This window comes from Tenrec ecaudatus, chromosome 1 (genome assembly GCF_050624435.1).
Source record: "Tenrec ecaudatus isolate mTenEca1 chromosome 1, mTenEca1.hap1, whole genome shotgun sequence".
Taxonomy (NCBI): Eukaryota; Metazoa; Chordata; class Mammalia; order Afrosoricida; family Tenrecidae; genus Tenrec; species Tenrec ecaudatus.
Window position 1 is genome coordinate 94,472,375 of NC_134530.1, and position 13,949 is coordinate 94,486,323.

Sequence of the window (13,949 nt, forward strand, 5' to 3'; positions counted from 1 at the left end):
CAGTGTACAGCTGCTTTAGTCAGTTCCCTGCTTCAGTTGGCAAGGCTCACTTCCTGCAAGACATCCCCAAGGAGAAGCCACATGGACCTACCCCGATGCAGCCCTGGATGCTGGAGCAGCCGTGTGGAGACCCCTGCCAGCACTGAGATGCTTACATTCTCTGATTCGGCTTTCCTCCTGCAGTCGGCATCATTGCATATGTGTTGTGAGATGAAGGAGGACTTCGTGGATTGGTGTCAGACATATAGGTTAATGGGTTAATGTTGGACTTGTGGGCATGGGCAGCACTGAGTTGGGATGTTTTCTTGATGCGCATTTACCCTTTATATAAAACTCTCTCTTATACATGCGTTTCTGTGGATTTGTTTCTTTAAAGTACCCAGACTAGCACAAAGGGGCTCACACCTAAGAACAATTGTGAGGATCTTTGCTCTTTTGTACATAGGGGCGCTATGGGTGGAACCAACTTGAGGGCACCTAACAGCAACAGAGTTCTGCAACTAGAAGTCCAAATCAGGGAATCAACCCTGCGGCCCCTGAACGAGGAACTACTCCATAGCTCTCCTCTAGCTTATGCTGGCGCCTAGTATTTCTTGGCATTCTTTGGCCTCTTAATGCATTTGCACATGGCATTTCCTCCCTATGTCTGTCGAGGCAAATATATCACTACTATTAACATTTAACTAGCTAGAACTCAGTCTCGTGATGCTAGGTCATGGAATTATACAGGGAAATAAAGACTAGCTATGTGTCCAAGAAGAAACTTCTGGGAATGCTAACAGAGAGACGGAAAGAAGGAAGGGAGAGAGGGAGGGAGGGGAAGAAAGGGAAAGGTAGATAGATAAAAATATAGCTGTGAGTATAGATAGATACAAAGCAAGCTACTTACTTATATGTCCTATATTACATGAATTTAGTATATACATGTTTTGGGGTTTTTAAAAAATCATTTTATTGGGGTCTCATTACAACCCATACATACATCCATTGTGTCAAGCACATTTGTACATTCGTTGCCATCATCATTCTCAAAACATTTGCTTTCTACTTGAGCCCTTGGTATCAGCTCCTCATTTCCCCTCACTTTCACACCCTCCCTCCCTCACAAACCCTTGACAATTTATAATTTTTTTTTCATGGCGTACACTTTCCAATGTCTCCCTTTACTCACTTTTCTGTTGTCCATCCCCCAGGAAGGGGGTTATATGTAGATCCTTGTGATTGGTTGATCCTTTCTCCCCAACCTTCCCCTTCCCCTCGTGGTATCTCTACTCTCATTATTGGTCCTGAGGAGGTTTATCTGTCCTGGATCCCCTGGATTCCAAGTTCTTATCTGTGCATGCTCTATTCTAGCTGTATTTGTAAGGTAGATTGGGATCATGATAGCAGGGGGGTCGGGGAGAAGCATTAAAGAACTAGAGGAAAGTTGTATGTTACATTGGGGCTATACTGCGGCCTGACTGGCTCGCTCATTGCTTTCTTGTGACTCTTCTGTAAGGGGATGTCCAGTTGCCTACCCATGGGCTCTGTATCTCAACTCCAGACTCCCCCTCATTCACAATGATATGATTTTTTGTTCTTTGATGCCTGATACCTGATCCTATCAACACCTCATGATAACACGGTGTACTTCTTCCATGTGGGCTTTGTTGCTTCTCAGCTAGATGGTCACCTGTTTATCTTCAAACTTTTAAGACCCCAGATGTAATATCTTTTGTGTGTGTGTGTGTGTGTGTGTGTGTGTGTGTGCGTTTCTTACTTTTATTGGGAGTGCTTATATCTCTTACCACAATCCATGCATTCCTCCAGTGTGTCAAGCACATTTGCACATATGCCGCCATCATCATTTTCAAAGCATCCTCTTCCCACTTAAGCCCCTGTTATCAGCTCCCCATTTCTTCCCCCACATTCCCCCCACCCTCCCTCATGAACCCTTGATAAATTATAGACTATTACTTTCATATCTTACATTGTCCTCCATTGCCCCTCATCCACTTCTCTGTTATCCATCCTCTGGGAGAGGTTATATGTTGATCCTTGTGATTGATTCCCCCTTTCTTCCCCGACCCTCCCCTAATCCTCCTGGTATCTCTACTCTCATTGTTGGCCCTGAGGGGTTTATCTATCCTGGATTCCCTCTGTTTCAGGCTCTTATCTGTAGAAGTGTCCATGTTTTGGACTCACCCATTTTCTAAGGTAGAATTGAGGTCATGATAGTGGGGGGAAGGAAGCACCAAAGAACTAGATGAAAGTTGTGTGTTTCATTGCTACTATATTGTACTCTGACCGACTCATCTCTTTCCTGTGACCCTCTGTGAGAGGACAGCCAATTCTCTACAGATGGGCTTTGGGTCTCTACTCCATGCCACCACCACCCCTTCACATTGGGTATGATTTTCTTCCTGGTCTTAGATGCCTGATACCTGATCTCATCAACACCTCATGACCACACAGGCTGGTGTGCTTCTTCCATGTGGGCTTTGTTGTTTCTCTGCTAGATGGCCACTTATTTATCTTCAAGCCTTTAAGACCCCAGACACTTTATCTTTTGATAGCCGGGCACCATCAGCTTTCTTCACCACATTTGCTTATGCACCCATTTTGTCTTCAGCGATCCTGTCAGGAATGTGAGCATCACAGAATGCTGGATTGTTAAAACAAAGTGTCTTGTGTTGAGGGAGTACTTGAGTTGAGGCCTAATGTCCATCTGCAACCTTAATTCTTAACATATAGATATCAATACATAGTTCAATTCCCCTCTCATTATATATGTATTTACATATGTACATGCCTGTATTTACATCTCTATAAATGCCCTTTGCCTCCTACTTCTTTCCTCTATATCCTCTTGTCCCACTATCATGTTCAGCCTTCATTTGGATTTCAGTAATTCCTCTCAGTTACATTGCCCTTGATCAAGCCCTACCAGGCTCCTACACTCTCCTTGCCACTGATTTGGATCACTTGTTCTTTCCCTTGTCCCTGGGTTTGTTAACACCCACTTCCTTTCCCTGGCCTCCCCCTCTCCCATGTCCCCCCATTGTTTTCTCCTCCAGACTGTTTATCCCACATATCTTATCTAGACAGACCTGAGAAATAATAATATGCACCAAAACAAGACAGAGCAAAACAAAGCAACAAAAGAGAAAATGACAATAACAAAAACAAGAAAAGCCTGTAAATAAGTCAAGGTTTGTTTGTTGACATTTGGGAGTGTTTTCTCGTCAAGTCTAATGGGGTGCTACGCCTGGCCCCAAAGTCTATTTTTGGTGTTCCCTGGGGGCTTCATTGCTCTGTTCCCCTTGCTGTTCTGTTGCACGCTCATAGTGTTTCACTTCATTGTGGTGTGGTCAGATGAGACACAATTCTTGCACTGTATCCCTAGTGTTGTCCCCCGTAGCGCTATGGGTCAGTGAGGGACATTGTGTCTGGTGCTCCAAGATTTGAATGCCGCATACCGGCATGAAGCAGGGAACTTGCTTCATGCTGGCCCCAGTCCCAACTACTGGACAGCGCCCCCTCCCTGCAGAAGAATTCACTTCAGAGGACAGCCCTGAAGCTACAGATCAGGGAGAGGGGCATGTCTGATCAGAGTACACAGGAGCAATTGAAGCGGGGTGGGGTGGAGAAAGTGGAACACTTCTTGGCCCACCAAGCCCTGAGGACCATATCCCCACTCAGAGCAGCCAATGCACAGAGAGGACCAAGGGCCAGCCCCACTAGAAGACATGTGTGGTTTTTATTCACATATGGAAACAAAATTTTTTAACTCTGAATTAGGGTTAAAGGAAAGTGGTGTTTTCATTTTGTCTTACACTTCTCTGTTTGCATCTGCTAACCTTAAAAATAAACAATGACTAAAAGATTTATTTGACATATGATTTCAATGTTTCTCTATGTGCCAAATAGACATGTTTCAGTTAATAAGCATACAGGTAGTCCTTGACCTGTGATGCAATCTATTTATGACAAATTGTACTTATAATAATCTGTTTTCTTTGGTTTGGTTTCTTTGACACACCATTAATAGGGGACTCAGGGTCACAGAGGCTAAAACGCTTGGCTACTAATCAAAAGGTTAGTGGTTCAAACCCACCAGCTATTCTCTGGGAGAAAGATGTGGCAGTCTGTGCCTTGAACATTCAGCCGTGGGAACCCTATGGGGGCAAGTCTCCTCTGTCTCATAAGGTCCCTGTAGGTGGAATGAACTAGAGGCTGTGGATTTGGTTTGAGTATGGTAACCAACAGGTACTATATAAAACAGTGCAGTGCATACTTTGCTGATGTTATAATCCTCAGGTGCTTGTTTGAAGGTGTTTACTGCTATGATTTACTATTCAAGATCCTGCCACAGAGAGGGCAATGGCCTGATCTATAATGAAGTTAGTGGAGCCACATTGTAATTGGGAATTTCCAGTGTTGGGGAAAAAACAAGAACAATAACAACAAAACACTTGTTCTTTCCCTGAGCAACTTGGTAAACCCATAGGAATAAAAAGCATTGGTAAGGAAATAAACAAGAATAAGGCTGGGTTCTGCATTACATCGTTGTAATGGTCAATACTGAAGGCTACCTGAATATTTGTCAGTGCAGGCCTCAAAACATTTTTGGCAACACATACTAGAGCAGTTCTTAAACTTTTGGCTTCTGAACTCTTGGACACTCCAAAAACCTCAAGAACTTCAAAATGTCTCTGTTTCTATGGGTTGAAAGTATTAATGCTTACTGTATTGGAATGCAAAATTGAGACATTTTGAAAATATTTAGTAACTCTGTTTAAAATAATAATAATAAAACTACATGTTGTTAACATTAATGACATATTTACTAAAACGTTCTGTATTTTCAACAATAAGAAATATTTCATCAGAAGAATGATATTGGTTAATATTTTAGGACTCTGGAGGTAACTTAACTCTCACATCAGCGTTCTCACTGCATCTGGGCTGTCTGTTGAGCTGTTGAGGAATATGAAGACGCATCCAGACTCACATAGATATTTATTTAGTTGAAAAAGAGAATAGTACTTTAATAGCTTTTGCAAATAATGTTGGATATTCTTTTTTTATATTATTCCAAAACTCACCATAGGGTTGTTTGTTAATGGAACTTCACAACATGAAAGCTGAGATCATACTTGTAAATTCATGTATTATGATAGATCGAAATCATCATCTTATACTTTAGATACATCCTTTATGCTTCTGTGATTCTGAAACATCATTCATTGGTCATTTGAAAAAATATTTGCTCACTGTACTATGTACATCTTCCAAATATTACCATATTTCATTACATAATATCAAAACATCAACTGTTATGACGCATGCTCATGTTAGTGGATAAAAATTTTCCAAAAATGCTTGAAAGCTGGAATTCTCACATTGGTAACAAATAGCTTTTCTTGATGTAGTAGTCACAAATGGTTCATTTTCAGTTATCACCTTTAATTTCAACTACTGGTTCTAAATAACCACAGTATGGCAATCTTTCTTTTTAAGAGATGAGAAGCACTTCATTGAAAACACAGATGGGTTTAACTCCACTGATAAATCACATGACCATCTCATATGTACGTGGGAGTCGGACATTGAATGAGGAAGACAGAAGAAGAACCGATGCATTTGAATTGTGGTGCTGAAGAAGAATATTGAAAGGGTCCGTGAAGTGCAGCCAGGGGGCTCCTTAGAAGCAAGGATGGCAAGACTTTCTCTCAAGTATTTTGGACATATCAGGAGAGATCGGTGTCTGGGGAAGGACATCATGTTTGGAAAAGAGGCAACAAAAATTAGGAAGACCTCGGCAAGGTAAATTGACCCAGTGGCTGCAACAATGGGCTGAAACACAAGGACAATTGTAAGAATGGCATAGGACGGGACAGTGTTGTGTTCTTTCTTGCATAGGGCCCCTGTGGGTTGGAACCAACTCAGCAACACCTGGCAACAAAAACAAGCCAATCATCCAGGTGCTTTACTATAAAAGCACGATTGTACTCCAGTAGGCAGCATTGGTGCCGCATGCAGGTTCTCATTTTTTCTCTCTCAGCATAGTGAAGAGAGATGTACTCAATTAGTAAGATTTAGTGTAATTACATTTTTACTGCTTCTTCTGGGACATTTTCCATCAGTGATTTTATTAAGATATAATTCACACATAATATACTGCCATGGTTCAGTTGTATACACACCACACTGAGTTCTAGTACACCCTCCCCTCTCCAATATGCATTATTTGTTCCTCATTTCCCCTCACTCTGCCCCTTGCCCACATCCTGGTAAGCTATTATATATATTATTGTCTCTATACATGTGCCTTTTTCTGTGCTTCATAAACTGGGAAACATACAAAGCAAAAATAAATATATATACATATATATATACTGCCACTGGCAAGAATAAAATAAGCCAGAAAAAAATGAAAAAAGCAAAAAACAAAAACCTCTGTCAAGGAACAAGCAAGAAATTCTTAAAACTAGAGCAAAATCCAGAATGCATCAAGAGGGAGATCAAATGCCCAGGATTCATATTATACCCTACTCTATCCACCATAACCAACTTTACAATAATCTCTGCCTGAGAGCAAGGCTGTTTGCGTCCCTCTGCTGTTGTCAGAGAGCGAGCATCCACCAGAGGCTTAAGCCATGTCGGTAGCTGCAGGTGGATTTGGAGTTTATTGGGACATTCTTACGCAAAACTGAGCCTGCCCAGTGGTAAACAACACTCTGACTAGCACTAGAGCGTGAGGTGGCTGCCCCCACTGCTTTTACACCATCGGTGTGTGTCTTACCATAGGGTAAAATGGCAGATAATGTTTTAGTAATATCATGAAAATAGATCTGATTTCTCAGACTTTATTTTAGGGACTCCCAGGGGTCTTCAGACTATATTTAGGGACCCGAGTCTATAAAACATTATCAAATTATTTCAGGATATTATGTTACATTAATATCTGTTGGTCTCACTCCAAAACCCCAAACTCACTGCCACTGAGTCAATTCTGGCTCATCGTGACCCTGTAGGACAGGTTAAAACTGCCCCTGTAGATCTTCAAGACTGTAACTTTTTTATTCTCAACAGTTTTATTGGCATGTAATTCACATATCATTCAATTCAATAGTTCAATCACATAAAGAAGAGTTGTACAATCATCACCACAATCCATTGTAGGACATTTTCTTCAATCTTGGGCTAATCATTATAAGCTCCTCATTTTGTCCCCAACTTTGCCTGCCATACCCCCAAGGGACTGTCAATACAGTTACTGTCTCTGTAGATTTACCTATCCTAAATTTCATATACAGAAAAATGTTTTTTTAAACTAACAAAGAAAAACAAAAGAAAGCAGAAAATATTAAAAACTAGAACAAACTTAAATGGATCATAAGAAACAACAAATGATGGAGCAGAAAATGTTGACTCAACTGCATCTGCAACAATCCACTTTCCAGTGCACGCTGCACGACTGCGAGGTGTTCACAAGCCTGGCCCATGATCAGAGAGGAGTCCCCGGGGCTTAGTCCACATGTATTTCTCCTTCACTTTTTAAAAAATGGAAACAACTTTAAAATGGGTCTAAGGGGAGATCAAATGATAAGATTATTACATTTTGACCTATCTATGCTGTCATAGTCAACTTTACAATGCTTCCGTGTGATAAGAAGATTATTTGCATTCCTCACCTATGATCAGAGGGGACTGGCCTGAGGCTAAATCCATGGGTAAAGCCGACAAATGGATTGTAGGCTTCCCTGCCATCCATAACCTTCTGCAAATGTTGCTCACAACTTAATCTCTGATGCCATTCCCTCCTTTCGATTTGGATTATATTATTTACAATCCTTGGATCACACAGGCTGATGTGCTTCTTCCATGTGGACTTCTGTGACCTCTCACTTAGATGACTGCTTCCTTGAAAACAAGGCTTGAGACATCAGACACTATTAGATCTGATAGCCAGGTACCATCTAGTGCAGCGGTTAGCAACCTGTGAGCCGCAACCTCTTTGGGGGTCAAACGACCTTTTCACAGGGGCTGCACAACTCATAATAGTAGCAAAAACAGTTATGAAGTAGCAATGAAAATAATTGTATGGTTGGGGATACCCCAACATGAGGACCTGTATCAAAGGGCCGTGGCCTTAGGAAGGCTGAGAACCACTGCGCTAGTGTTTTCACCACACTTTGTTATAGGAGCTAGATCTTTAGTCATCTCTTCATGAGGTTAAGAATTAAGCAAGGCCATGTCATAAGAACTAATTCTTCTTAGATTGGAGCTAGTTAAGTACAACCCAAAATCCATTCATGCCTCTGGTCCACCTTAGAGTAGTCCTCTACCTTCCCGATGCCGTGACCCTTTCATAAAGTTCCTCATTTTTTTGTTGCTATTTCATAACTGTTATTTTGCTTCTGTTATGAATCGGGCAACCCCTGAAAGGATTGTTCGACCCCCACAGGGGTCTCGAGCCACAGGTTGAGAAGCGCTGTCTTAGAGAACATTATCAATCATGCCGCTGGGCTATCACTTTCACTGACATGAAGTCAATGTTGACTTATAGCAACCCTATAAGGCAGGTTAGAACTGTCCCTGTTAGTCTCTGAGCCTCCAAATCTTCACAGCAGGAGAAAGTCTCCTCCTTCCCCTGAAGAGCTGGCTGATGGTTTCAAAGTGCTGACCTGGTGGTTAACAGCCCAAATGCTTGTGTCAACAGTGTAACCAATGGTATAGAATTCAAAACACTGTCGAGAAAAGGAAAACATGTGCGTGTAGGCCAACTATGAACCTCAATACATGAATTTTTGACTTGTACAGATGAAACTCTGAAATGACTGGACACAATTTGCACAAACAATGGGGATTGGTAGTAGGGCAAATCCTCCAATAATATTCATTTATAGCAGCAAAGCCACGTCTACCAGATTAAGTCATGTCATAACGTATGAAGGGTTTTAAAATAGGAAGTATGTGGCAGTCCCGGGCCACTGTCATTGGGCACCCTCAAAGCAAGAGATTCAAAGCAAAGTCCAATGTCCACCATTTCTAAGTCCTTGGGCTACTAGTCATCTGCTTCTTCTCACCCTCAGAAAGCTCAGTCTTAAGTCCAAGGGCTACAAGTAAGTTGGAGAGAAGGTCCAGTTCACTTAGGGGGGTTCCATATCCAGTCCTTCTAGTGCGGCCTATGAAGGAGGTTATGCTCCTCCAAGGCACGAAGTCTAAAGTCACAGTAAGCTATAACACAGAGACTGGGCCACCAAGGGCTACATAGCAACTAAGTCCGAGACTAACTTTTACAGGAGCAGAAAGCCTCCTATTTCTTCCTTGGAGTGTCTGAGGGTTTGGAACTCATGACCTTGTGGTTAACAGCCCAACACATCAACAGGGCTCCTTCTGTTGACCTGAAGGGATGTAGTTTTAAAGTTAGAAATGCACCTTGCTGGGTAATGTTTGGCATATGATCTCATTTTGTAAAGAAGGTGACAGGTAGGTAGATATTCAATTGGGATGGTTATCAGATCTGAGTATACCTATAACTCAGTGCTGTTAACTGAGTTCTGACTCATAACAACCCAATACAGGATTGCAGAGACACTTTAAGTTGTTTCAGAAGCAGATAACCTCATCTTTCTCCCTCAGAGCAGCTGGTGGATTTGAGCTTTGGGCCTCGAAGTGAGCAGCCTCACATCTAACCCACAGTGCTCCCGGGGCCCTTATACACACGCCTGAAGCTAGCAGCCTCACATCTAACCCACAGTGCTCCCGGGGCCCTTATACACACGCCTGAAGCTATGGGATGATGCACATCACACTGGTACTGCAGGTTCCATGAAGGCCAGGGTAGACTGTGTTCCTTATAACGCCTTGAGTTTTTCACTTATTGTATTGCTTTATTTAAATCAACAGTGATTAAATGGGTGTGCAAAATAGACATTTTAAAGGGATATTTCTAGGCATACCACCCTAGTGAGCTGATTTTGGAAGTTCCATAGGAGGAATGAAGTAGGCCCATTATGAGGGTAAGGTCACGAGACAGTGTGTCAACTTCTTTGCAGATATTACTTCAAGGAATTTTAGAGCTGGATTGAATCGTAACAATAACTCAGTCAGAAGTGTTATCCCACCAAAGGCCTTCCCACATTTGCTACTCTGCCCATCTTCTGCTCAAGCAACCCTGTCAAGAAAAATCTCACTTCTCTTCCATTCTGGAGAAACCATTTTTCTGCAGTGATGGTCAGAAAGTACCTGGCACTTCTATGATTCACTCTCTTTCAGGGTAAAATGCAGAGCTAGCGTGATTGGACAGTCATCTTGAATTTCTACAAACTGTTCTGCCGCTTCATGTTTTGGTCATATGTATGAGAACTCCAAAAAATCCTACGACAAATTTTAATATTTCTACAGAAAGTAAACACATCAGTTATCAGAAGTGAAAATCAACTCTGGCAGCTACCAACAACACATTTTTCTAGCCTTGACAGGAGTCGCCACCGACTGGACAAGCTTCTTCATACTTCTCCTTCAGGCAACAGTCATCCTTCCAGAGGAAGAACCCGACATGGAGTCCTACAGTCGGAATTTGAACACAGTAACACCAACAACTTAATTGTGTGACTGCACACTTTCACTTAAGTCGTTGAGTCTCAGTTTCCTCATCGTAGGATAGTAAAAGAACTGCCCTGGCTTCAGGGGCTTTGTGAACAAAGGCAGATGGTCAATGCCTTGGCACAATGGAAGGGCCCAGAACCTATTCGACGGCTTCCAATATGAACTGTAGGCCTAAACAGAACAGCATTTCATATGAATAGAAACTTGTGATCATTGTTGAAACCCACTGGGAAGAGTTAGAAGGTAAAACATAGTTTGGGAATAGCCTTACCTGTGTCTTTTTGATGTTTCATGAGTTGGCTAACTATGTATAAGTTTCCCAACCTGTAGGATGGGAGTAGAAAGTCTTCTTACCTCAGCAGGAGGGAGCCCAAACCAAGGTGATCTACACTAAAGAAAGGAGCTGATTGCACAAACAGAATTGCTCTTTGGGGTTACTCTTGCTTATGGGAATATATTGATAGACAGTCAAGTTTGTCAACATCGATGGAAAAGTAAAGTGCTAAATGGTGGCACCATGTTTGTAGAAACATTTCTCAACCACTCTGAGGCCCTTTGAGACAATCTCATAGTGGTTGATGGATCAATGTTTAAATTATTAATAAAATTACACAGCAACCCCCAAGTCAACCATAGATGGTTGTTTCTGGGTAATTGGATATCAGTACATATTTACTTTGTTCTCAAGCATTTTTTTAGTATTTGTACTATTGACAATTTCTATCATTTGTCTTTTTAAAGGGACATACATTTAAAAAGAAAAAAAATACAAAGCTTGACTTAAGATGTTTTTATTGCAATTTTGCACAAATCTAGGTTGATGACAGTATATATCCCAGCCTTTAAAATTCAAAGCATTAGAAATCTGGCTGAATGAGAGAGAGAAATTGCATCGTGGTCTTAACCATTCATCCCCACAATTTTTTTAAAAGGAAGCACCGGCTACTCAAAAGGCATCATTTTCATGAGATTGTGGAAGTGCTGGGTCAGGCAGGGAAGCACTCTGGTGAAACCAGCGTAAAGCCCTGCCACCCAGGAGGTGGTCGGTCTTGGAGGAACAAATGGTGCTCAGCTCGGCCTTGCTACAGCCAATGCTGCAGCAGGTCTCCAGGGAGAGCTCTCGCTTTGACTTAAGTGGATGCTGCCTGGATTCCCACCTCCTTCCCACAGGAAGCGGCAGTCCACCCTGGGGAAGATCCCCTACTGCACTCTCCAACTTCTGAAGGCTTTGCTCTCGGGTTTCCTCTGAAATCTCTCCTTCTTTGGGGTCGTGGAAGTGGTTTCCTCTCTCAGCTGTATTGGAAGAGAAAAAGAAAAGAAAAAAATTATTTTCTTAGAGGGTCCTGCTATAAAGGCAAACCACCCAGTTCTGCGCTTGTGGAAGTGAGTTGGATTTCGGAAAGGAGATTGAATCCCGGGTCCATTTTTCTCAAGTGTCCACTTGGTTTCACAGAAACCAGATTGGTTTTGGTTTTGGTTTTCAATTAAATAGAACTTTAATATGGAAAATTTAGTCACAGAATTTACTTGAGCTTGAAAATTATTTAATATTTCTATCATATAATAACATATATAACAATAACAATACAAATTTCTATCATATATAACAATAACCATACAAATGTTTGGTAAACACATACACAATTAAATTTTTAAGTAGTATAATATTGTGTAGCTAATTTTAACAATCGCTTTCCCTAACCAAAGTGATATTCGCCATGATTTGTGGCACAGAAACCGGATTGTTCTTGGCAGAATTCTCCCTGCTCTCCTCGCTCCTCATTCCCCAGATGGGGGAAGTCGACTGCAGAGAGCCGGCCCTGCAGCTAGTCAAGCAGGCCAGGGCTTGATTTCTTTTTCACTGGCTACCTCCACTTAACAACCAACAGCCCCCAAGGAAAGCGGTTGTGTTAGAAACAAAACAGACATACACACAAAAAAGAAAGGATGCCCGAACCTCGTCTAGTCCTGTAAGGCTGATTAGTGAGGGGAAAAGCCATCCTGAGCGTCACACACAGATCCGTGCTTGAGCTCCGGAACTGAAGAGGTAGTGGTTACAACATTGCACCCCAGGGGGAGGGCCTGAGGGGTCTCCCTCCAAAAGGTCCCAGCAAATCCCGTGGCGTAATTCTGCTTGGCACACTGAGCTGAGGGAGGTGCGGGTCACCACGATTTGGAATCCACTGATTGCAAGAACAAGGCCACAGGAAGGAAATGGAGGTGGACGCCCCTGAGCCCTGGCGGTTCGAACCCACCACCCGTGCGTTCTGCCTGAGGAAGAAGCAGCAGTCTGCTCTCGGAGAGAGACAGCCTTGGAAGCCTGTGGGATGATGGGACGGAGTCTGAGGGCAGTTTGGCTGTTCTGCAGCCCAAAGTATCAAAGACGGGCCACATCGTAGTGATGTTCAACTTGGTTTCTAATCCACAGATGGAGGGAAATCCAGAAAAGTTCCTATTCAACATCAGGTTTGGTGGGTGGGTTGGGTTTTTTTGTTTTGTTTTCATAACTATCCCCCTTAAGTAGATACGGATCAATACGGATAAATGAGACTTAGGAAAAAGTTTTTTCACACCTGAGAAAATACCCCAAAAATAAGGAGCGCTCTGTTAACGAGGAATCTACGGACCACTCAAGGTCAACCTTTACTTGAACGCAGAGCTGAGAGAAGAGGGCGAGGAGAGTGGCCGGATCACGATGAAAGAGCATTTTGTGAGGAATAATTGGGCAGAAATGGTCAGACGGGAACCAAATGTGCTGGGGGAATTCTCACTGTAGAGATTTCCTGAGGAGGGCAGGGGCAGCGGGCTGTTACCTTGCTGAAGTTGAAGACTCCCCTCCGGATGCCGCCTCCACCTGGAGGCTCCGCACAGGAAGATGACGGCCCTGATGAAGTTCCTACCGCACAGCTTCACCATGCCCTCGCTCTGCACTTCCGGGCTGGCAAGTAAGACAAGGAGGAAAAATAAGGTGACGACTGAGGCCTTCATTTTGCTGAAGATCAAATGAGGGTCTGATTGGATGTGTGTTGCCACTTCAGTTTCTGAAGCGACTCTCTTGCTCTTGTCCAATTTATACTAATTTTGCTGGCATTTTATTGGCCGACCCCTTTTAACGATATTTGCTAACCACATATGTTAGTCAGAGCATGAAGTTTGGATAATGCACTTTTACTATCATGGCTAGTTACCCAGTCACTTCGGGACACCATCAATTACCTTTCCTTGAAACAATAAAGAGGAAGCAGAAATGCTTCGTGGAGAACACATGCGTGTTAGAGGTAGCCAAGCAGGCGCTTCAGTCTTGCCACTTGCTGACCGAAAGACAAAGCACAAATTTTAAATGCCTTGAT

The 13,949-nt window shown here is 42.6% G+C and overlaps 1 protein-coding gene across 1 annotated transcript; it reads right to left on the minus strand.

Annotated features, from left to right (window-relative positions):
• Window positions 1-11,545: 11,545 nt before the first annotated feature.
• On the minus strand, window positions 11,546-13,587 carry INSL5 (insulin like 5). Its single transcript, XM_075535668.1, has 2 exons — window positions 13,413-13,587; window positions 11,546-11,892 (listed from the first exon to the last, which is right to left on the minus strand). Exons 1-2 carry the CDS (start codon window positions 13,585-13,587, stop codon window positions 11,546-11,548), a joined length of 522 nt encoding a protein of 173 aa, XP_075391783.1.
• Between the last annotated feature and the right edge of the window lie 362 nt (window positions 13,588-13,949).